This window comes from Thermobia domestica, chromosome 1 (genome assembly GCF_964235325.1).
Source record: "Thermobia domestica chromosome 1, izTheDome1.hap1.1, whole genome shotgun sequence".
NCBI lineage: Eukaryota > Metazoa > Arthropoda > Insecta > Zygentoma > Lepismatidae > Thermobia > Thermobia domestica.
The window spans coordinates 95,270,742-95,296,258 of NC_137454.1; the positions used below are offsets into that span (position 1 = coordinate 95,270,742).

Genomic DNA, 25,517 nt, shown 5'->3' on the forward strand with positions numbered 1-25,517 from the left:
TATAATACGAACACGGTATAACCTAGAAGTTGGAAACTCTAAACAATCACTAGACAATGTTTTAATAACTTCAGTCAAAATACGAATATCGGAAAAATATTGGACCTACTACTTGGTAAATTTATTGAACTTTACATTATTGGCATAGCAGATATAAAGCACTCAGATTTGAAAGGAAAAAAAAAAAAAAAAAGTCACTGCTCGTTGAAGTGAATGTTGTCCACAGTAGGAATGAGTCAGTAATGACTTCCGAAATAGGACGAAAATTTGACCCTTAAACTGACAAGTAACGAATGTTGCCCTATTTTACAATGTGAATTTTACGTAAACCAAAGTATTCATGGGAATCACAATGGTTATATATTTTTACTTTATGGAATAATAGTTGAAGGGAGGAAAAATATACGAAAGGTACTTTGAAGTAAGGTCAGCTTTGCAGTGAAAGGTGAAATGACTTTTTCTAAATTTACTTAAAATTACAATAAATCAGGAGTGGCCAACGTAACGGCAGAGGTCTTCAGATGGCAGAAGAGAGGGTAATCGTTGGACAATTCCCAGACTTTATGGCAATTCCTCATAATAGTAATTACATGACAGGCCAGAATGCAATTCAGGGAACTTTCCTCAGCTTGAACAACCTGACCGATTTTCCAACTTTTCCCTCACTGCATTGATACCATACTTCTCACATGTCTGACGATAGTAATATTTTCTTCCAGTTGGAAACTGGACACTGACGTTACAGTAGGCGGAACGCTAAATTTTCTTAGCCATGGTGGTGTCAGTGTCGTACGCAGAATTTCAGGGTCATTTAATCTTGAGTAGGACACGCATGGTTGTCCATACGTTAATACAGGTTTCAATGTTGCTCATGTCGAGTTAAAACCCGAAACCCCGGTAGCGTACGCCACTGACCCAATGATTTTAGAGGGGGCAAGGGTCGGCCCCGATGGTATCTTCTGCTCGTTTCTTCTCTCCAGTTATGGTGTACTGTAATATAGGTCAAGTAGTGTTTTTCGCATTCAAAATGGCTGTCACCCCAAAATCCTCTGCCCGTCCGCTTGCCCCCTAGACGTTAAAGCTTGGTCGTCACTGCATTGACATTCTATTAACCTACACTGACGTTGTAAATGCAACTTGCGTCCGATTGTAAGCAAGGGATGCTGAGAGCCTCATTCACTAGATGCAAAGTTTCGAACTGTATTCACTCTGGCCTTCAAAAGGCATAACCTTCTTACATTGAAGCTTTCAACTGGAAAGTGACAATGTTTAGAGGTTGTACGAATGTAGTGTTGCGTGTTCAATACGGCGACTGCAGGGTAACAAGAGCACTTTAAAGCCTGAACGTCAAGATAATGCAATTTCATTTACACGAATTAGGGAGACTGCCTTCTTTCCAGCTATTCGGTGTATTATTGTAGATTAAATTTTACTTTCTAGCCGGTGGTCGATCACGAAATGGAAAATCTGATTAACCCTCAACTCAGGGCAAAGAAAGGTAGGCACACAAGGACAATTTGTTACGATCTTGAGCTATACTTAGTCTTATTTATTGTTGTAATTTAAGCTCAAAAATATAATTTTCACCCAGTAAGTCCCTCCTGTCATTAACCTTCCCAGGACGGATAGGAATTTCAAGAAAATCAACCTTTACGTTGACGGCCCTAGTACCCCTTCTAATTGTCAGAGGGACAAGAACGATACCTCGTTGTAAAGCTTATGGAACAAAGATTCTAACGAGCTAACTTTTGTCCCCCCCCCCCCCCCCCGCCGTGCCAAACCCGTAGAAGCGATTTTTTGTTAAAAAAAAAGTTTTTAGAAATTTGAGGCTGGCAACACTACTTGTCGTACGCAGGAAAAAATATCACGAGTACACCAGAAATTGGGTACAATCATGTAAAAAGATGAAGGGCGAAAGTGCAATACCAAGTTGGGAACTTGTTTCCTATGAGAATCATTCTAAAAACTTTTCGAAATATATTTTGGGCTACCTTGACGTTAGCAACCATAGCGACGCCCCTAATTGTGAGATAAGCCATACCTCGTTGGAAATCTTGTGGGACACATTCCAACGAGATAACTTTTATTGTCCCCTCCGTGTTCAAGCCGTGTAAACTCGGACAAAAAACAAAATAGAACTGAAAAATGCATTTTTTTTTCAGTTTGTGGTACTATGGCAACACTTGTCGTACGCAAGAAAAACTTCCCACATACAGCACACATTGGTGACAATTGTACAAAACAATGAAGGGCGCGTAACAATGGAGCAAAAAAATTAGTAACTTCGTACCTACGTGAACTATCCTGTATATTTTTTCGATTGACTGTAGTCGACCCTGACGTTGGCAGCCCTTGCGACGCTCCCGATTGTCATATATCCCATTATATATAGCCATAAGTTATTGCAAAGCACAAGACACAGATTCCAAGATAACTTTTTTGGCCCCCCTTGCGTACGAAAAATGTGTTGCCATAGCCGCACAAACTTCGAAAAAGTTTTTTACCTCCGACCTTTTTGACTTTTAGGGGTTGGGCACATGGGCACAAGTTACCTCGCTGGAATCTGTCCCGTAAGCTTTCCAACGAGGTTTGGCTTCTCTCACAATTAGGGACAAGTTCCCCCGCTCCCAAATGCTGAGGATCGAAAACATCAAATTTTTCCCCTTACCCTTCCGCTGTGGGTCCCCCGATGTGAATGAAATGAACATTATTGAAAAAGTTTCATCCTTCCTGAAGAGACACCAAAATAATCTCCCTAGGTTAATTAGGAGCCGAATTATGGAGGTTTAAACCGCTGGCTCAACCCTTGAGCAGTTCGTCCTGAAAAGGTTAATTTAGATTCTGCCATTTTATACTTTCATAGTTGTTACATAAGCTCTAGAGATCCGATCGCACGTATTGTTGCCAATACTGCTTGATCAGTAAAATAAGTTTGATGTCAATTTTAAGTTTCTGTAAATTTTAGTTTACAGAAACTCTTCTATTGCTACCAAGGCCGACAGAAGTATTCGCATAATACTTTACATTGTATTACAAAGAACTTTCTATTTAGTAGTGTTGAGTTTATAAGCATAAAGGTCTCTCAAACTATAAAATGTGTATATTGAGCACAAAATCTGTTTATCCTGCTGCCAGTAGCGGCTCGTAGTTTGTACAAGCACCGGTTGCAATGTTGCAATATCAAAGGTATGTAGGTACGTGCAAGTGTCCCCCCCCCCCCCAGCATTCTTGAGTCTTATCCAAAAAATATTCAGGAAATATGAAGAGGAAAGTCTTTTAAGCTCTATTTGTATGTTATTGATTAAATCATTTCTCTAATATTGATTTTATATATAAGCTATTTCCTTTTTTTCAAACAACCACTATCAATGTACGTTTATATACTATTTATATACAAAACCTCTACACTCATGTTATTGAACACGAGATAAATCGAATATATAGTATGTGCTGTAAGCCATGAATGATGGCGTTAATCCGAAAAGAAGAAAAAAAGCAAGAAAATTGCATGCACGCAGTTAAACAAAATTATTTAATTATATAAACTATGCATTATTTTAGACTATGTTTATTATACAAACTATGCTTTCTTCCATCTTTTGGGCTTCAAATTTTTCTATGACTTTATTGAAATCTGAAATGCTGCTCGCCAAGTTTCTCTGAATAGAAAGCATCGCTACCGCAAATATTTTCCGCTTTATTTTCTTTAATGTCCAGAAACACCTCTCTCCTCCGACAATATGCATTTTGTTAGCATTTCTTTGTATAAATATACGGTACAAAAAGTCCATTTTCAGAAACCACGTATTTTTGTCTGTAAAGAAGCATGAAATCTAAGATGTTTTCCTTCGAAAATGAAAAAAAAAAAAAAAAAGTAGTTTAACATTCCAGCAAATTAGGCTAAAGAAGACAGATGAGTATTGGAAGTGAATGATTTGATATTAATTTATGCTCTCCGCCGGAAATCGAACACAGAATCATGTGCACGAAAGACACAGAGCTAGGAATTAGACCAGTAGTAAGACATTTTCTTCTTCGAGACTCGATCGATCCCCCCAGAATAGGATTTTTTAAAAAATAAATCTTATCCCAAGAATTTTCACCTTTGTATTATAAATGTTAAATAAAATCTATTGACTTCGAACGACCGCCCCCCAAACTTTCAGCCTGGATCCGTCCCTGCTACCACCAGACTTATATTTGTTCTTTGCGAGTTTATGTTTTGTGAATAACTTCTTTCTTCCAAGCGTCTGTATCTCGCTCACCCTGCTAGCGCTGCTAAGCGGAGGAATTCGTAACTATTACAGAAGCTGACCAGTTGCGGACGAAAGGCAACCGCATGAGACCAATACGGGAAGATAGGAGCGATGCAAGAATAAATCCACTTCCCCATGTTAAGAGATAGGAGCTCGCTGCCATATGCTCAATGTTACTGCTTCCAGTGGCAACGTTCGCTGCCACTGGACATGTAAATCTCTCTCTTTCTTTCCGTTTTTTTTGATTGACTTTTTTCAGAAATGCATCAATACTGTTTCGCGCTCAAGAGTAGAGGTTTATTTTTTACTGATACACTACTTTAATACTTAAAAATAGTTTTAGTATTAAAAAAATATCCAGTTGCACAACCATGCAACATATAGTACCAGCCGCCACTGCCTGCTGCCCCACTTATAGGATGACATAAGTTTTCGAACTAATCCAAACTAGTATACACATTGGATTCACGCTTTATACCCCTACCACACAGCCGTTGTATTCATACTATGCCTTGCAACAGAATCTCGCAGTTGTGTACTAGTAAGCGTTCACAAGTGAAATGAGGCTTAAAGGTAAGGAGAAAACTGTGGAAGAGATGTTGTAATTATCTCTACAAACAAATCTCTGCGAAATTGCCAGTGCAGTAAACGGAAGCAAACAACGGTGTTCTCAATCATTCAGCGCTTCGGATTAAATGTTGCGAATAAGCAGAGATGTGGCACTCCTAAACTTACTAGCTAGACAGGAGACAAAAATGAAGCAGAATCAAAGGATGACAGACAGCATCTGACATTAGAGGAAGCCTTGAATAATAATCTGGCAGGTGGTATACAAACTAACAGTTGAACGGGTTTTACGTAGTGCCGGTTACAATTCCAATGTTCTTAGGAGGAAACAATGTCAATCGTGTAAATCAGAAAAAGGGTGTAGAATTTGCTAACCAGTGTGTGGAGGGGGTGAACCAACAGAATTCGGGGATCACGTTCTCTGGTCGGACGAGAGCAAATTCTTATACAATGGTGATGGACGTGTTAGTGTGGAGGTTACCAAATACAGAATAGGAACCTAAGAACATAGTAGCTAGTGATGGAGGAAGCAATGTGGTGGTATGGGGCTGTATGGCTTCATCAGGCGTTGGGAACCAGTCCATAGACGGGGTTATGGTCAAGTTTGAATAAAAGATGATGATTCTTAATCTTGAGAGTGCAGAGGGGCTGGGATTGGGAAATGATTACTTCAGCAGAGCAATGATCCAAAGCAAACTGGAAGGTAAAGCTTTGGATTGTGTACAACACTCCTCACACTTCGAAGACACTGCCTCAATCGCCAGATTTAAATCCTAAAGAGAACACCTGGAATGAACTCGGTCATGTTAGGAAACACATCTGAAGTAGACAATCTGAAAGCATTTCTTGTGGAGATTTTTTTTTTTTATACTGCAATGTCCAAAAGACTATCGGTATTAATTCATAAAGGGGATGATTGAATACTAGCCGTTCTGTTCGAATACTTATGTCCAGATGTAAACTAATTATTTTCGTTCTGATAGTTGCTTTTCGAGAGTTCATATGTTTAAAAGACAACTTTTGGTACCAGTTCTTGTATTTGTCTACTTTTCTTGCATACCTATAGTAATAATAGAACTAATAAAAATGTTCGAATGTTTGTCTGCGTCTGTAAGTCATAACGCAGGGTTTTACTAGCTTTCCGTAGCATTATCTGAATTTTCTCCCTTTCAGAAGTCTCCTTTAAGGATTTTTTTTCCTTCTGTGAACATGTTCCGCAAGTTTCCTTCCAGTTTTGATCAAGGAAACGATGAGTCAAAAACTGTCAGTGAAACTTAAGGAGAAATGTAAAGATGGGGAATAGAAACTGTAGATTTTGCACTATAAACAACTTCACATAATTTTCTTCATGGTATATCGTAAACTAGCAATCATACACGACGAACTCATTCTCACGAAGAAATCTCTTAAATATAGATGGAGGGTTAAGAATACTGTAGTAATTTCCACCTAAATGCTAATACTGCAGTTGGCTGCTGCTCTTTCCTTTAGTAAAAGGGGTCAATAAAGCATGAAGCAGGCAGGGAACACTGCGATGTGAGCAGTGGTGACAGGCAAACAAGAACTTTGATATTTACAGGCATACTACTTCTGGATTACTCCAGACACTGCCATAACTAGTGCTTTAAAACCGGTTGATTGAGGCACAAATAAGCTCATGAAGATATTGGCCCGTATACGTGTATTCTTAATATTTTGAGACTGAAGTGGTGCATCATATACTAAAATATCTGCAGTGTTATTGCTTCGCTCCAGTGATGGCAGCCACACTAAGGAGAAAAAAAAAACTTGTATGTAGTAATATCCTTTCTCCTACCTATGTTAAACTGAGACCAAAATTGTGGAATATGCGCTCATGTAATCTCTTATGGACTTTATGGGGTGCTCAGCCTTCCACTTAAAAAGTATAACTGCTTTAAACTGGTTAATTAAAAAAAATTCTACCAGCTATTATCTGAACGACCAGGGAAGTGAAAATCCTACTTAGTACTCACTGAATATACACTTAAGAAAATTGTAAATATTTTTTAGATACCGTACCTTCTGTACTTAAAAGGCCATTCAATAACTTGACGTACTTATTGGATGTCCAGTATTTGGAAGCATCATGCTTTTTAAGGTTTTTGTGGTTGTAAGTTCAATTGTTCTTGCTGTTCATTGATGGCACGGTGTAAAAGTTCGAGAACTTTATAAGAATGCGAAAACTGAAGAGAGACAGCTGGAAACTGTGATAAAATTACTCTGGTCGAGTGGCAGATGGTGTCGCGAGTTGAATGCCCTTAGAAACCATTGCAACACCCTTAAATGGGGGCACGTGGCTTAGGGGAGATCGTTGTACCAAGAGCATAGTGTACCTTGAGCCATTTCCAATATCTCGGAAGGTACTGCTTCCTGGTGATCCAACACCGAAGTACAGTTTTCTTCAATGTGCAATTGTCCACCATTGCGAGTATGGATGTGTTTCAGAAAGTGTTGTTTATGTGAGGAGAGAAAAATAATTTTCTACGGTCAAAGTAAAATTTTCAGTGTTAAGTTGAATGAGTGTCGACTGTGAATAAATAGACTAGGATTAATTTGTGTATTGTCATCGGATGCCTCATCCATTGATAAGTAAAATATTGGTGAAGTTCTGAATCTTAGCTGTATTGTAGCGTTTAGGTAGCCATCTTTGTTGAAATGTAGATGCTCATGTACCTTGGGCCAAAGCCACGTCGTGTACCATGGACCAAATTGATCGTGGTTCATGGTACAAGAGGTTACAAGATAATTTCTTTTTTTAATTTCAGGAAGACTTGTTGCCACAAAGATTGGAATCATTGGAAAGATTGGAAAATTGGATCATTGGAATAAATAGCAAATCTGGAAAGAAGAGAGATCCTGTGGATCCAACTCCTTACGAAATGCGCTTGAAGCTATTTATTCCAATGATCCAAATAAAAAGATATCCTATAGAGAAGCATTGAAAGTATTTAATGTAAGCCGTTCTACTCTTACCCAACATTTACATAAATTTAAAAACAGTAAAGAGAAAGAGTTCAAATATAAAGTGAATTATGCAGTGAAGAAAGTTTTTACAGAAGCCGAAGAAGAAAGTCTTGTAAATTATATTCAAACTATTGCTAGAATGCAATACGGGCTAACTAAGAAACGTGTTAGAGTACTTGCATATAAATTTGCTAAAGCGAATAAGAAGTATCCAGCAACATGGCAAGAAAACCAAATAGCCGGAGAAGAATGGATGCGTGCGTTTCTTAAAAGACATTCCACAAAACTTTCGATAAGGAAACCCGAAGCAACTAGCCTAAGTCGGGCTACCAGCTTTAATCGCCATAATGTTAAATGCTTTTTACCAACATCAAAGACGTTCACTTGGGCAGTCCAAAATAGTTGCCCCTAAAGGTGTCAAGCAGGTCGGTTGTGCAACATCAGGAGAAAAGGGTCTAGGTCAAAACCCCCACACTCAAGAAATGTCAAAACCCCCACACAAACGGTCATAACCCCCACACAAATGGATAAATCTCCCAAACGCACGAACGGTCAAAACCCCCACACTCAAGAAATGTCAAAACGCCCACACGATCGGTCATAACCCCCACACAAATGGACAAATCTCCCAAACGCACGAACGGTCAAAGCCCCACAGCCAAAACCCCCACACTCAAGAAATGTCAAAACGCCCACACAATCGGTCATAACCCCCACACAAATGGACAAAACAGCCACACATAGCAACGGTCATAATCCCCACATAAATGGACAAAACTCCCACACAAATGGTCAAAACTCCCACATGCAGAAATTGTCACAACTGCCACACAAATGGACAAAACCCCCACAAAATCGGACAAATCCCCCACACTCTGAAATGATAGTCATTCCACGTCTTTGTTGCGGCTCTTTATGACGCCCAAGAAGAATAGTTGCAACATCAGTTTAATTGGAATAAAAAATGTTATTAAAAAGTACAAGGGCAATACATGCAACCAGGATCATTTCAGAGTGTGGGAGATTTGTCCGATTGTGTGGGGGTTTTGTCCATTTGTGTGGCAGTTGTGACTATTTCTGAATGTGGGAGTTTTGTCCATTTGTGTGGGGGTTTTGTCCATTTATGTGGGGATTGTGACCGTTGCTATGTGTGGCTGTTTTGTCCATTTGTGTGGGCGTTATGACCGTTGGAGGTTATGACCGACTACCAGTGTGGGGGTTTTGGCTGTGGGGGTTATGACCGTTCGTGTATTTGGGAGATTTGTCCATTTGTGTGGGGGTTATGACCGATCGTGTGGGAGTTTTGACATTTCTTGAGTGTGGGGGTTTTGGCTGTGGGGGTTTTGACCGGTTCCCGGAGAAAAAGGTAACCTGGTCACTATTATCACTTCTGTCTACGCAGTTGGAAATTCAATTCCACCAATGTTAATTTTCTCCCGGGTACACTTCAAGGACAGAATGTTATTTGGCAGTCCCCCAGGAGTATTGGAGCCGCCAGTGTATCAGGATGGTCCAATGAAGAAACGTTTCTGAAGTTTTTCGATCATTTTCTTACCTTCGTCAACTGTTCAAAGAGAAACAGGATTTTGTTAATTTTAGACAATCATGAAACTCATCTTTCTCCAGAATGTTTAGATAAGGCTTCAGCTGCTGGTGTAGTGACGGTAACATTCCCACCAAACACTTCTCATAAGTTACAACCGTTAGATATTTCTGTTTATGGGCCACTGAAGACATTTTATAGTCAGGCTGTTGAGGAGTGGATGTATAACAATAAAGGGAAAACATTTTATATATATACAGTTGCAGAGGCGCTGGGAATAGCATTTCCTAGGGTATTTACACCAATCAACATATTTATCCGGTTTTCGTAAGTCAGGGATATATCCACTAGACACGGGTGTTTTCAGTGACGACGATTTCCTGAGTTCATACGTCACAGATCAAGTTACAGAAACGCAGCCACCAGAAGAGGTTACAGTTGGTCTGGAGAATGAGAATGAGAAAATTGTGCACAAAGCTTTCAGTTCGAAACATTTGGATGAATCAACTGCTGGGACATCAAATGCACAAGACTACAATATTGAATCGGGCACACCTGAGGCCAACAAGAGAAAAGAACTTAGGAAAACTGTCACTCCAGAAGAAATCCAGCCGTTTCCAAAGGCTCCAGAAAGAAAAGCGAATGTTACAAGGAAGAGAATGAAAAACTATGATAGCGACCGACACGCCCGAGAAACAGGCTATAAAGGAGCAAAAAGGGAAGAAATGTGTGAAAAAAGAGCAAAATATGAAAAAAATCAAAACTCTATCAAAGTGGCCAGAAATTTAGGGGATATTTTCAAAACGAAGTCTGATAAACTTAGCAAGAAGGGCTCTAGTCATAAGACACACCATAGCGCGGAAGGAATGATGAAGAGAAGAAAAACAATGGAGACACAATCATCATCATCGTCATCATCTGAGAGTGAAAATGAATCTACATTTTCTCTTGTGCCTACAGATGATAAGGATAGTGCAGAGGAAGAATGCCTATATTATTGCAGTTCGAAAGAGGCTGATTGTAGTGGAGAAAAGTGGTATAGGTGCATTAGGTGTGGACGGTGGACTCACTATTTATGTGCTGGGGTAGCAGGTCATGAGTGGAAAACTTATGTTTGTGACTTTTGTACACCTTTTGTAAACTTTGTTTTGTTTAATGTTCAAAGAAAAAACTTCGTTTGAAAAATATAATAAATAAATTAATGTGTTAAATTTAAGTTCTTTAAATACAGGTCGTGAGTGGGGAAACTTATGTTTGTGACTTTTGATTTGTATCTACATCGTTTCTCAACAGCAAGGTTATAAAGAATGTTTGTGACTTTTGTACATCAAACTAAGGTAAATTATGTTCAAAGAAAACTTTGTTTGAAAAATATAATAAATAATTTATTGTGTTAAATGCATTATTTTTTCTTCATTTAACCTTCTTTTTAGTGTGGCCCAAGGTACAGGACGGCTGTCCCAAGGTACATGAGCATATTGTACCATGATCCATTATGCAGAGTAATTTATATTTTACTATGAAAATTTTGTAAGGTGTGATTTGCGATTGCTTCCAGGGTAAATAGATTCGAGAAAGATTGGAGATTTAATTGACCTCGAAAAACTTGCATATATGATATTAGGAACGACGTCATTTCAATTTTTTTGAAAAGTGGCTCAAGGTACAACGATCTCCCCTACTAGTGGACGGCTTACCTCTGGTGCATTGAGTCCCTGATTCACTTCATGGAAGAGTAAGTTTGTGGTGAAGATTTTCTTACTCCAGTTTCCTCCCATAATCTTATTCCACAAATTCTTCCATCATTCACTTGCCTTAATCAGTCTCCTTTAGCCTAAAAGCATAATCGTGGGGATGTTAAATTTAATTTCATTCAATATTGTAGATACATTCCGCTCGGATTAGCATAGACATTACACTATTTCCGTCCACTAGTTTCGAATGATTGTCCGTGCTGTAAATCTTCAAATGTAACTTCCCTCGTAGGTAGAATTTAAAAACTTTCAATTTCCTTTAATACAATTCGAGTACGTAAAATTTTAATTTGTATAAACTGAATTACCTAGTTATTTTACACACTGGCAAAACTTGGGAAATTTGTTGATATATATTGATATCCTATTGCAAGATATTAATGTGGTGCATGCCCGGAATCTGAAGGCTGTTCAGTAAAATTACGAAGTGTAATGGGAAGTAGCGCACTCTTGACCAGGACGCGCTTCGAGTCCACATTAAAATTTCTTCTTGCAGGCCCATGAATTGAAGCAAGCACTGACAAGTTTATAGTTAAGCGGGTTCAGCTCCGCGCTCCTAGATGGCCAGTCTATATGAAATTTGGAACATTGGCCCGTAGCCACTCCTGCGTTGATTGTGCCTTGTGCGCGGGAGCAGAACCCTGTTAAAAGGCTCACTATTTGGTTGGGAACGTGGTGGTACCCACAACTCTTAGTACACGGTAGTGTCTTCACCCAGTTCACAAACTGAATTGTGCCGTTGAAGTTCTCACCACCCCATGACTGATGCTGAATGATAGTACCTTTGCCACCGGGAAAAATGTTCAGAGGCTTGTACTGATGCGTATACATAGTAAATTTTAGCATCAAGACTGCTCAACTGTGAACAGTTAGCAAAGATAATTGCCCTGGAGCCATTTCCTGCGTAACTCTTTACTTTCACAATTCTGCTGGCATAACGCATCAGGCAGGAAGTGACCGGTACGTTATTTGTAGGCTGTCCCAGATCATAGAGCTGATTACATGGCTAGTCTCGAAACACTCAGGACATCACGGTTGACCATTATGCTGCCTTTTTTTTCATTGTAATGCTGGATAGCTCGCCAAAAAATTCGTGTACTTATTTGTAGGGGTTTTACGGTAGCAAATATCCGTGATGGTGGCGGTATGCCATTATATGTAACATACTGAAACAAGATTCTCGTACTCCATTCCATCGTTGCATGTTCGCATTACTAAAAGTTTCACAGTAAATTAAGAGCTCAGGGACTCACTTCGTCTACAATACCCAGATGGCAGCACTCATATTCAGCATGGTTAAACGGCGGTCAAATTCTATTTATGAAATATCTAGGTAGGGCGTTTCTTCAACCGAAATGCAGTTCGTATATAAAGAATTCAGCCTTCTGCATGTGGTGGCTCGTGCCATCGGAGGATCTTGCGGAAAACACCCCCGATAACTAAATCGCTTACTAGAACCCTAATTTCAAACAATTGCCAGTCGCTTGTCAACTCCACGTGAAGTCTGTTGCCAGTTCCAAATGTTGTTCTTTGTTAGTGCAAATTCTCTGTTCCCAAAATCAGTTTCCTTGTTCTTACATTCCCTGCCATCTTTCATATTAACCATAGACGTAGTGTCAAGACGTTGCAACCCCTCAAATGCTGTCAAGAGGGATGGAGGAAGGAAGGGATGCTGTTGTAAAAATAAGCATCGAGACTTAAAAGAAATTGCCGAACTGCACTCCGATGAGTAAGCACACTATACTTACGTAGCTTCAGTGGCGTATTTCACACAAATCAGGCATGCCCTGAAAAAGTGAGGTCCTGCTAGAACTCCTTTTATGAAATTATGTACGCCACTGCGCTTAGCTTATATTCTTATGAAGGTATTATTTTGACATTCTTTTCAACATTCACAATATCTGTACTTCAGTGTAATTAAGAACAAAGTAGTTAACGTTTTTGCTTCATAATCGAATGTCCTGGGTTCGAATTTAGTGACTGATAGAATAAACTCGTATGAGTAGCTAGCACCTCGTAATTTTTAAAGCAATATCAAATTTCGTAACCTCGGTACTGAAAACTAGTTGGATTTAAAGTGCTGCGGTTTTATACGCATTTTTCAGTAAAGTTTGTTAACGGGAACTAGAAGCATGTGGGTTGTAAGGATCAACTTCCATTAATACTATGTGGTAACCGATATCTGGCTATTTGAGAGCGTGAGGATTTTTCCGGTCGTAGTACTCAAACTAGATATGCTAAACTCATTTTCGTAGTCCAATGGACGATCAACAGGTAAATTTTTCAAAACTAAACCCGTATATATTGTTGAACCTGCTAAAAAGGAGCTCCTAATGCGTTAGTTCCTAGGTATGCTTAGGCATGAGCTTAGACCTATTATTAAATGTTTATATGTATGTTGAGAAAGTTGAAAAACAGAAAATGATTTATGTATTACTTGTAGTTTACTTGGTTTACTTGGCACTTATATATTGCTAAATTTTATTCCAGGTTGGCGACCCGGTAGTTGCACTTCCCGAATTCCGTGCGTGGTCAGAACTAGTAGCAGTCCCAGCTCAGTACGTTTACAGGCTGCCCGATGGAATGACTTTCCAGGACGCTGCAGCGCTTACGATGAACTATTTGGTAGCTTACATCCTTCTCTTCGAACTGGGAAATCTAGCGCCTGGCAAAAAAGTACTCATTCATTCTGCAGGTGGCGGCGTGGTAAGTAAAACTTTAGTTTTCAGTATATACTTTTTGTGAAATAACTTTCATGAAATTGTTTCCATATTCGTTGCCCAATGCTCAACAGCATTAGTTTTGTCAAGATTGGAATATACCATCAACAAAATATTTAAGGTTTCAAGAAATTTTTAAAAGCAGAACTGCATTATGAGCCTTTTTCAAAGTTTAGTCCAGGCGATTGAGAACTTCCTTAGTGGTGGTGTGGGGCAATCCAAAAGTCGAAAATATCTATATTCCACATGGTTTCGTATTAGTACTTCTGTCACTAATACATTTAATGCAGTAATGCAAACGGAATTTCTATTATATAGAAAGAATTACCAATTATTTTCTACTTCCTATGTTTACACTGACTGGTAGTCTGCAGCAAAAAACCTGCAACATGAGCATGCAAGGTTTGAAACTACGCCTAAGTGGCAGAATCACGCCAGAAGAAACCTTGGCGTCCTCCCGTGCACACTCCTTTTGGAGCAAAAGGCTTCGTAGTTTCACAAACTTACATGCTCATGTTGCAGGTCTTTTGCTGCTGACTGTACAAACACCTTTGCGGTAGAACTTCTTAACGACCATTTGTTTTCCTACAGTAATTATTCCTTGAAGGGACATGTCAATGCAAATCGAGAAATTATCGTTGTTTATACGAAGCCCAAATTTAAGGTAGCCATTTGGATCAATTTCCAAAACTCCCTTGTACAGCTCGGCGTTGGGGACGTGGCACCCATCGCCTAGTTCTGGGAATTGAAATAGACGCTGGTCCTAAAAGTTGCGGACTCCTGTAAAATCCCTGCTGTAGATGATCGCCTAGCTCACTAACCTGGCACAAGGCAATGTTACTCTACAATGATGCCTCGGATTGAAGTTTATCAGTTCGAATTGACGAAGATTTATGGACCAAAAATTAAATTTTTAAAATTTTGATCTGGCAATGATCCTTAGATTTGACTGGTCGTTGCGTCTTGTATCGGCGGTGTGGAACGTGGCACAGAGCTGTACTGGATGAAATAATGCCTGAAAAGGGAAACCTAGAAATGCGGGGTGTTGGACACCCAAACAAGCATGACCTTAGCTATGAGGCGGTAGTCTCTTCAAAAATACCAGTCGAGAATAAAGGGGCGTTGACTCGTCGAACATTGAGCTTAGTTATCGCTCAGCTTCCCGACAGGTTGATATAGTACCTGCCTTCCTGGTTCGTCCTCCAGAACGAGGTGTCAAATAGTTTCACATGGCACAAAATCACTCAAGACAAACTAGAGAAAGCGAACGAGACGGTTATTAAAGATGAAGAAGCTACTGGTAGTTTGAACTTCCGCCTTTTTATTCTACTTAACATTTACAACATACGAACATTTGAAACATTTAACTTTCCAGCAGGGCATATTCGCAAAGTTCGAAATGAAAATCTTAAAGTAAAGGAGTTATTGATAAAATACACCATATTCGGCAGTCCCAATATCAATTGACACATCAACTGAGCATAAGCAAAGATGTGATTTCTTGTTTGACCTTCGATACTTGTCTGAAGGAAGGTATAGGATTCATTGCTTAAACAGCATGTTGGACGTAGGAATGACAAGCTACAATCGCAGATTTCTATATAATTACATTTGACTTATCAGACCTCGCACAATCTTACTGTAGCATATCGCTTAAAAGTGAGATGCATTCCTCTCCCTTCGCTGTTTTTAAAGGTCAACATTTCGGCCACTAATCTGGCCTGCATGCCTATCTATGGCAATTGTTCTAACTCAGCACATGATCCAACACACTGTAAAGCCCCGTCCAAATGTGCCAATTGTAAAGCTGCACATCCGGCTTTCTTACAACTAACATTCAACGACTAGAGTAATTCGTGAATATTAAATTTCCGAGGCTGAGGCAGTGCCACTTCAAACCTGCGCATACGTGTGCCTCTATGCTTTCCTCTGCTGTGAAATCTACTTCGCACGTACACTGTTCATGCTAGCACTGACATGTCACCTTCCTGTTGTGCTAGAAGTGAACACTGCGCAGCAGGACCAATATAAATTGCCACCCAAATCACCTGGAGGAATTCCCGGGAATCTTGCTAAACGATCCTTGAGGGAACAATCGAGTACATCACCTATATCTAAACAAACTAAATACTTCTACAGAATCGAAGTCCACATCGAACCATGGAGTTGTGATCTGTTAACTCACGTTTACAATCTGTAAAACAAACCGGTACGTCGGCAGTCTTTCTCCAGATAAGAGAAACTACTAGTCACCCAGTCCCGCACAGACTGATACTTCTACGATGGAATGTATGGTGGGGGACGATCTTGATAATTTCATTTTCAAAGGTAAGAAAAGATAAAGGGAAACAGTAAACCTTCAGTAGTTTCTAATTACAACCTATAATTGCTCTCTTGCAATGTAATATTAATGGCTGCTCCACTCCGAAGAACGTTAAAATTTTGGCATTCAGCCTGTTTCCTTACTGCTACTCGCTCTAGTTTCCAGCTAAACTATTTACCGCTATCACCGAAAGTTTCCCAAACCATCGCAGTCTGAGTAGCTGTTGGAAAGCTTTCAAATATTATTAACTTCATCCAGGTGAACGGCATTTCCAGGTTCTGTACAGTAGCTGTTGGGCAACTGATCACTTTACATTTAAGTTTCACAACTTGAAGCTTTTACATAGTGATTTAGAGTATATCGTAAATTCCCTCCACTATTATTCTGGTGGGAGACTTCAATTGTTATGAACTGGATTTCTTCTCGTACCGAGCTTAGTGTATTTTCAGCTTTCCTCCACACTTCACACTTTACTAAACGATGGCAGTCCCACATTTTACCACTCACTGGAAAGTATTCACATCTGGATCTTCGTTTGCAGACCAAGACTTGCAGTTAATCTTCAGTGGCATGTGTACAATAATTTGACACTGATCTCTCAGATTATTCTCACTGCGCTACCTGCTTCATAATTCTTTGCTTCGTTAGAACCTCCGTCGTATAGACTAGGGGCAGTTTCTTTTAACAGCTTTGACTTCTTACCAGCCCCGAACTTGTTTTAAACACATCGAACCCTTTCATGCAAGTGTGGTAACTGCTGCTTATGCCTAGATTCCGGTGTTAGATGGGGCTCCTCGAAAACTTACTGTTAACTTAGAGGTGGAAAGGAATGTCAAGCTATTCTTGCACAACGCCGACCACTTTGTCGCTTTGTGTTCTTACTGGTGATAATTTAGCAGTTTCGTTGTCTTTGTGCCAGAGTATGCTACTTGATTAAACAAGGGAAACTATGTAGCTTACGCTACTGCCTCGAATTGCAGATTCTTCAATGAGTGGTATTTAATCCAAACTTCAGGGCTATTCCACTTCCGTCGATATTTCTTTGCTTCTGCAACTTGCTCCTTGATAATGTAAAATGGCTTGAACCAACATTTTGCTGAATTTTCTAGTTCGGCTAATTCACCTGACTTCCTACAAGTTAACCCTTAGTTGTCGCTAAATTATAAAGATTACAGCATATCTTACTGCTGCTGAACTTGATTGCTCTCACTAGCACTAAAAACTGCACTGGACCAGACACAATACTTTTGCTATGCTTCGCAAACTTCCTTCCACTGGCAAACAATCTGAATTCTATAATCGTATCTAATTTCTCCTGCTTCACGTGAAGCCTATATTCTTATCCTGAAACCTGGGAAATCGCTATGTTCAGCTCCAGTTATAGGCCAGTTGTTTATGCAGATTATTGGAGAAAGTGAACAGTGCGCGCATAGTGTAAATTTGAAAATTCCTTGATATCCAATCATGTAGTTTAGCAACTTCCATTGCACCACTGTTCATCTTGAGTGCAATCCAGGATACTTACTCTTCGCCACCGTCAACATCTGATCATCTTTGATCTTCTGAAGGCTTATGACGGTTTAGGAGTACGAAGCCGTAGTTTTTCTACAACAGTTTCTTAGAAATCGATAATTTCTAATACAATTACAATCCACTCTCTGCCAGTTTCTTGCAAGAAAATGGCGTTCCATTACGCAGTATTTTAACTCCTGGTCTTGGCGGTAAATAGTGCTATTAGATAGTAGCTCCGGTACGTGGAATGTTATGTGGACGACTTGGGAATTCTTGTAATCTGCATATTTCTGCTAGAGAATTGTCACTATATAAAAGCTTTTTAGTTTGTCAACGACCACTGGATGTCTTCAATAACTGTCCACTCGTTGCATACGTAACATTGTTTCATCCAGATCTTTATCTGAGTCTTCAATTTGATCACCGGTTGTCTTGGGCAGTTCATTTAAGAGCTAAAATATTCTCCGAACACAATCTTATAAAGTTGTCCCATGCTTCATGCAGTATTGATCGTACTGTCCTGAGACTGTAACGTACCCAGTTCCTCTCAGTTGGATTTTGGATGGAAGTTTGGGTGCTCAGTGCGGAATGAATCTGCCAAACTTACCACGTAACGTGAACTGAACTGAACTGTCAATCTTGGCGTAAGTTTGGAGACTGCATTCCGCACCAGACCTATTCTAGCTCGTATATTGAAGCGCACTTGCCATCTTGAACTCGGTGCCGTCATCGGGTGAGGTTCTAAAATTTTGCCAATTAAAAATCAATGCCTCACATTAATCTTCTGCACTGGAAATTGGAGATCTCTAGCAGCGTTGTCGTACTTGACCCAACTATCAGGCTTTTTGGAATTTATGCTCTGAATCCTTGGATAACAGTGCCGTATGCGTTCATCCAGCAAATTGTCAGAATACCAGCACAGTTATTAGGTACTCTGCTAGATTCCGAGGTATTGTTGGCACATAGTAAGGAGGCTGACCTTACAGCGAAACTTCCTGTCCATGAAGAGCTTTTTCTTCATATCCAGCGTTGATCTGTTTCCTGTTCAATACTCAGTTGCGTCAGCAATGGGAGCTCGACTGGGACTAGGCTATCAAAATTACATGTACTCAAACCTGCACTTGGTGCATGGACCACCAGTCAAGGTCTCAACAAGAGAAACGAATGAATTCTGACTCCACATTAGACATTCACACTTGACACGTGGATTTTTACTTTGTGACGAACTCATCGTGTGCGGCCTGGAGTTAGTCTCAAACATCGGCTTGTGGATTGTCCTAATCATGCTCAGCTTCGAGGTGATTGCCGTACCAGCAAATTTACCAACACAGGTTGGAGATAACCACAGAACTCACCTCGATGTCCTACATGCATTAATTGTCCTACTGTTTATACTTCTCATTTCTTGCTTCTGTTTTCTAGTCTTACTCGACGCATTTTTAGTTCCTAGTTCAATTGATAATCCCGTATAGCATGACAAATTTTCTTTCATAACTTTGACCTTTCTTTATCGTGTAGCCTCGTCAAGGTGAAGATCTAGCTGTTATCTTGTATTTTCTTTCATGGTAAACTTGTTAATGAATTTAACATTCTCACCCCTCCCAATATCTTACAGCAATCCACGCCCCATGTTTCTACTTCTGCTCGTGTAGAGAACTTGATGGTAAGTCCTCGGGCACGCACCGTACAGCGTGATCTAGCATTTCCCTCTTGGTCCCGACGAAAAAAGCCATGACTGACCAGGGATTCAGTTCAGATTACGGAGTCATAGGTTGTGTATGTTACTACATTCTCAATGGGGTATTATGAAACCTCTACGATGTGAGAAATGTTACTTGGCTGTTAGATTGGTGCGAATGAAATGGCCACCTCATATGCGTAATTTCCAAAGGCAAATAATACCTGATTACTGTCTAGTCAACAATTTTCTCCCCCTCAGTCAATGTTAGAGTATTTGGAGCAAGAACTCTTGGAGTCGGCGATACGTAAGAATCCTCAACTCCGTTATCCTGCCCAACCTTAAGTGAAGGTCTTCCCTCCCAAGAAGTGACAGACGTTTGCAGAGGTAATAGTAAATGGGAAAGATCTAGGAAATAGTGTAATGGTTTTTTTGCTGCAACTCCTGGATAACCTTGCAGTCATTCGGGCGACATGTGAGCGAGCAATGTTCAGCATGAGGATAGTGGAACCATTGCCGAATACTTGCAAGTATGCGGTAGAAGTTGAATTCCGTTCAGCACGATCTGCATTGATTTTCACCTCACCTGAGACCTGAATCTCTAACGACATCTTTTGCGTAAAGAGGTGGTTCTCGAAGTTGATCACAATTATGACAATTAACGATTATTAGAATTCTCACCTGATATGATACCCTAGAAATTGTCCTGTTCCTTAAGCCGGCCGTATATTAACCCGAGAAAAGAACAGGCCGAGCAGTTTCCATACTGTGAGCAATACAACAAAGCTTCATACCGCACTCACTTAAGCACATGCTAGACAAACGCTTCTCCAACATGATACTCAGGTCTCTCTTCCTGAGCTGCCTCTGACAGTGACTGCGGTAGTCATTAAACCTGCCTGAGATTCTTGTTGGCCGGTATCAACCTATGTGGAACCCATGAATCAACTGTACCTTACCGATTGCAGTTACCAAACGAGTGGGATGGATATACCTAACTGCTTTACAATAGCATTAATACTGCGGAGTCTGCTTCAACGATTTTCCTAAGCTCATACAAACACGTTGGTCGGTGCCCACGAAGTTTTACAAACTTCTCGTGTACTCATGTCCAAAATTGTCGCATGTCTGTAAATATGTTGTAGGAATATAACGTATTACAATGTTAGTATGTGTATAATTGGAAAAGACATGTATGTGGGGAAATTTCATGTCAAGAGCAGTAAATAAGAACAATAAAACTAAAAACTTTCTTGTCCAGTTAGCAACATTTTGTCCTACTCATTCTAATTTTCGGACTTATTTCTTTTCCTATGAAATTTACCACAAATATAATTTCCCGATTATATACATAATATAAGTGTTAAAAGTACCCTGCAAAGTCATTAAATTATTTTTGCAAGACGACAGTTTTAGATATGCGACAGTCACTTTGGACATGAGTGTACATTCATTCACCATTCCTGGCCAGAATTTTCTTCCTGCACAGAATGTTATTGTTCAAATTCGTAAAAAAAAAAAAAAAAATCAGCAACCCACTGGTTTGTTTATACCCCAATCTGTGTTGCACGTGTAGTATGTAGTTAGACGCATTTCTTCAGTCCATCCTTATTTCCCACCAAACATTAGTTTTATTCGCACACATTTAATAGCGTTAATCTAGTTTTTACTTTGTATATATATTTGCCTGGTGTGTGTAGTCATTGGCTCTTGTATTTTGGACGAACCATCAAATGATTCTTAAAATATCTCAACACTTAAGAAAAAATAGAGGAAAACTGAAGTGTTGATGTGCAACCTTTTTGAAAATAAATTATACAGTATATATTTATTTATTTTAAGGGAGGGCAAGAAGTGAAGTTGCAATTACTTCACAATTCTGAGTTATCCCATAGGAAGAAAAATATCCTAAATTTTTCTCTATCAATGGGTTGAAGTTTCAGGATATAACCTACTCCCAGTAGGTTAACAAAAATTAGTCGGAAGTGTTAGTTGAAAGCTTTTTTTTCCCCAAGCATTTATTTAGAGAAGGGTCTTCCTTTCTTGATCAGAGATGAAAAAGAATCCTCCCTCAGAGATGAAAAAGAATCCTCCCTCAGAGATGAAAAAGAATCCTCCCTTTTTTAAAACTGAGATCTGTTTTTTCCTACCTTTCCTCCCAAAAGAAACACGGAAGATTACATACATAATATCCCACTTTAAAATCTTAAAGATCTGAAGTGGCAGAAGCTTTTTGATAAATTTCTATTAGTCTAAAATAGGGATGCAAATAACCATTCGCCCGGGGCAAGTGGTTCATCGCTGCTGGCGAGTTTTTAACCACTTAAAATACCAAAGATAAGTAAATGATTTCTATTATGGAATGTCAGCTAGTAGCTTTTTTTTTTTTTTTTTTTTTCTTGGACTGGTAAAACTTTGCTTATTTGCATCCCTGGTCTAAAACAATCTGATTTCCCATCACGAAATAATTGTAAATTTAATGAAATACCTGAAAAGTGCCAGGTTTCAGATGATGGCGTTGGACTTTTTCGCCCACAGAATAGCTGATGCGATGTGGAAATGGTTATTAATGGCAGTAAGGGGAATATTGCACCATTATGCGTGCAGTATTATCACTGTTCCATGAAAAGTGATATATTCGGAAATGTGCGCCAGAGTACTCACTGGTGACAATGTTAATTATGTTTAGGTCCCGGATTAGGCGGGCCAGAGGTGTTCAACTTATTCCCATTTTTCTCACAGCTGCAACTATGTGAATGGGGGCAGAGCATTTTGAAAAACTGCGTAATTACTCTGAAGCACCCGGACCAATAGCATGCACCTGTACACTGTCCGTAATCACTGAGTGACTCGACCAGCAAGCGTCAGCACAGGGTCCACTGAAAACTGGTTTTCAGGTACTCATGTTCGCGACACCATGTCATCATGCTAAAGCGTTGTCCTCGATCGACCATTTCGCCCATCCAATCAGACCCCTATGTTCATATCGTTAACTCCCATCGGACTGATTGTAAACACAGGTTATGGACGTGGTGCTTGACTTTTTGCACTGCAGTCATACGATAACTGATCGAAAATTCGTTTTAATGCTCGGCGGTACCCGACAGTGAGGGTTTGCTTCCGACCACCGCCGATCTGGTTTTCCGGTGAGTTTTGCAGCAGCCATCACTGTGGACACTTAACGCATTTGACACTTTACTCACGCTCGCACCAAATCCGAGCGCCAAGAATTTGCAGTCTTTGAAAATCAGAGGTAGCTCGTTGCACACTTCACGTAGTACGGAGTTTTTGTTTCCATTAAATTGTGCTTGAAATGAGGTGTGATCTATGAAAGCTTTGTATGAAGCAGATTCTCACCGGAAATGGAACGTAGGGCCACGTACTGTACAAACTTGGTCAAAGATGAAAGTTTCCTTAATGAAGTACAAACTGCTAGGCTACAGTTACTACCAGGTGTTGCCAACAGTCCGGTTTGTCGGGACTACAGATTTGACTTCAATCCGGCGTCCCGATCGAACACATATTATCCCGATTTATCTATTTTCCAAGTTTTACTGAGCCGTTTTTACGAAGCAATAACTTTTACATGCACAGTTTTATGTAGAGAATAAATTTAACAAATTTGTTTAATTTGACTCATGAAAGTTAGCAGCTCGTCTTTATAGTTATTCCCTAATTATTTTGAGGTGATAATCCAGCAGATTATGATTATTCCATGCAGGAAACTAAGGTGATGCATTCATTCAGGTTCGTGTTATTCAGTTGATTCTTTACATTGTTTTCAACGACTCGCCGTACGTGTAGTCGTCTCCGTGGGGGTTGGAAGGGGCTCACAGATTGTGCCGTTCCATTTTTTCTTAAAAGTTGGCAACCCTGGTTACAACGCTGAAAAAATGCATAAAGAATATTTTAAGCTGTTCAAACAGAATATTTGAAATCCTTCAGGGGAAAAAATGTCGAGCTTAGGAAGTTAGGAATTCACTTTCAAATTAGTTCAGCCATATCATTGTTGTTAGGCAACCCAGACTATCAATGACAGGGTTTGAAAAAATCAACCTACCTGGAACAATTTTGATTTTGTGGGGGCGGGGGAGACAATGCTTCGACTTACATATGGAAAGAATCTCGTAACTTAAAATTTCCTGTTGAATAGTAGACTTCGATTCTTCAATTTTCTGTTGTAGTTTAATTCCGTACTTTGTGAAATCAGAACCAGGGGCGTACGCAGGGGGTGGGTTCTGGAGGTCCGGATCCCCCGAAATCCCGACTTTTTTGTAAATGTAGTCCCCTTTTAGGGGCAATTTTAGAAATTTTCATAAATTTAGCCTCAAATTGTATTTGGACACCCCCAAAACTCTTTAGACCCCTCCCGAAATAAATTCCTGCGTACGCCCCTGATCAGAACCGCCATATAAATTGAAGTTTCAATTAGCTCCTGCCAGGGATCGAATAGTGTACTAGAGGATCACTGGCCGCTAATCAGAGGGAATTGTTCAGCTACTGGGTATAGGAGAAATCATTGATTCAGGATTCATCTGGATTGAAAGGGGCGTATTAAATGTAATTCAAACAATAATGAATGAAAATATACGGAAAGTTTCATCCCGTTACAAATGTTAGATGAGACGTCCTATCTCCACACTATACAAATCTATGCGGTTAGTTTACCCCCACACGCTCTTTAGCACACACTTTACTAACAAGTGCACAGATTTCTGTAACTTTGTGGGAGGGGGCACTCAGATGCGTTTGGTTGCAGAGTTGTTTAAGAATGCAAATATTAGGCTCTTTAGGACAAAATATTAGTTATGCCAGATATTGTATTTATAAAAATACATATAGCAATAAAAATACATGGCTCCCCAGGATCAACGCCCTTGCCCACTAATGGTCGTAAATGTAGCTGTAATGCGATCCTGGAGTTCACCCAAAGTTGTTGGTAGTCGAGGCACATATTCTTTCACATGCCCTCAAAGGGAAGGGGGGGAGTACGGTTGCCGTGTAAAAACGTAGTCATAAGCGCATCGCCTAATCCAGCGGCCTGTTGATTATTTGTTATGGGCGGTGAGTGCTCCATGAAGTTGGAATACGAGTTATTGGAATAATTCTTCACTTGCGGAAACAATACGTCACTCCTGAATGTTATAGACCTAATACATCAGGGTTCTCAGAGGACAATCTGACCATACACCTTGGATTTTAAACATTGTAGCACTCATTCAGTTTTGGAAAATTCGTGTTCCACTGTAGCATGGTGTGTTCAATACCCATACACGAACATTGACTACTAACTTTACCACTCAGAATGTAGTCTCGATACTAAGTAGGTGGTCAAGGAAACAATAGTCCCCGACCACGGTTCAGGAATGGTCAAAGCAGTAAAGCTATAGTAATCCTACACAAAAGATTAAACCTATCTTGTTTACAATAGCATAAACCTTTATTTAATTTCTCCAGTTATCCGAATTTCTGTGTCTGCTTATCCGAATTACGCAAAATTTAAAAAAGTTTGATTAAATTTATTTTTCTATTTACACTTGGGAGTAAAAAATCCTCTAAGTGTTCTTACTAGATCTGATCTTGTGTACAGTCCGCAGCAAAAACCCTGCAACATGAGCATGTAAGTTTAATTGAAACTACGAAGTCTTTTGCTCCAAAATAAGTGTGCAGGGGAGGACACAGAAGTTTCTCCTGGCGTGGTTCGTGCCACTTAGACGTTATGCTGATTCTCTGGGCTATTAGGAGTAGTTTCACAAAACGTACATAACCATGTTGCAGGTTTTTTGCTGCGGACTGGACAAACTATATAAAGATAGTTCACTGTTACAAAACAAAGTAAGATTCCTAATCTAAGGCATATTTATTGAGCAAATGCACACATTCCTTATTATATGAAACATGTCAAATGTAATACATAGTCTGGATCAGACGTAGTCATATATCGAAGTCCCTCTTCGTGTAAGAAAAACACCATGCCCGTTCTCACGTTACAAACTGGTACCCGTCCCGAAAGGTTGGTTGTCTTGTTTTCAATTTATTTTTCAATTTTTGTTAAATTCTAAATCAATTCAATTTACTATTTTACCTCGATGAACGCAGTTTCGGTGCATACCATACCATACCATACCATACCATACCATACTGTGCAAAGGTATTCATATACATTCTTTCAGCAGTCA

General features: G+C 39.7%; 1 protein-coding gene across 2 annotated transcripts in view; it reads left to right on the top strand.

The window, feature by feature from the left end:
- LOC145687403 (putative NADPH-dependent quinone oxidoreductase VAT1L) overlaps positions 1 to 25,517 on the top strand; it is a 126,057-nt gene that overhangs the window by 72,260 nt on the left and 28,280 nt on the right. For both annotated transcript variants that reach the window (XM_081760862.1, XM_081760865.1), the window contains exon 3: positions 13,596 to 13,811. In XM_081760862.1, the coding sequence (XP_081616988.1) occupies positions 13,596 to 13,811 (216 nt within the window). The remainder of the gene's footprint in view (positions 1 to 13,595; positions 13,812 to 25,517) is intronic.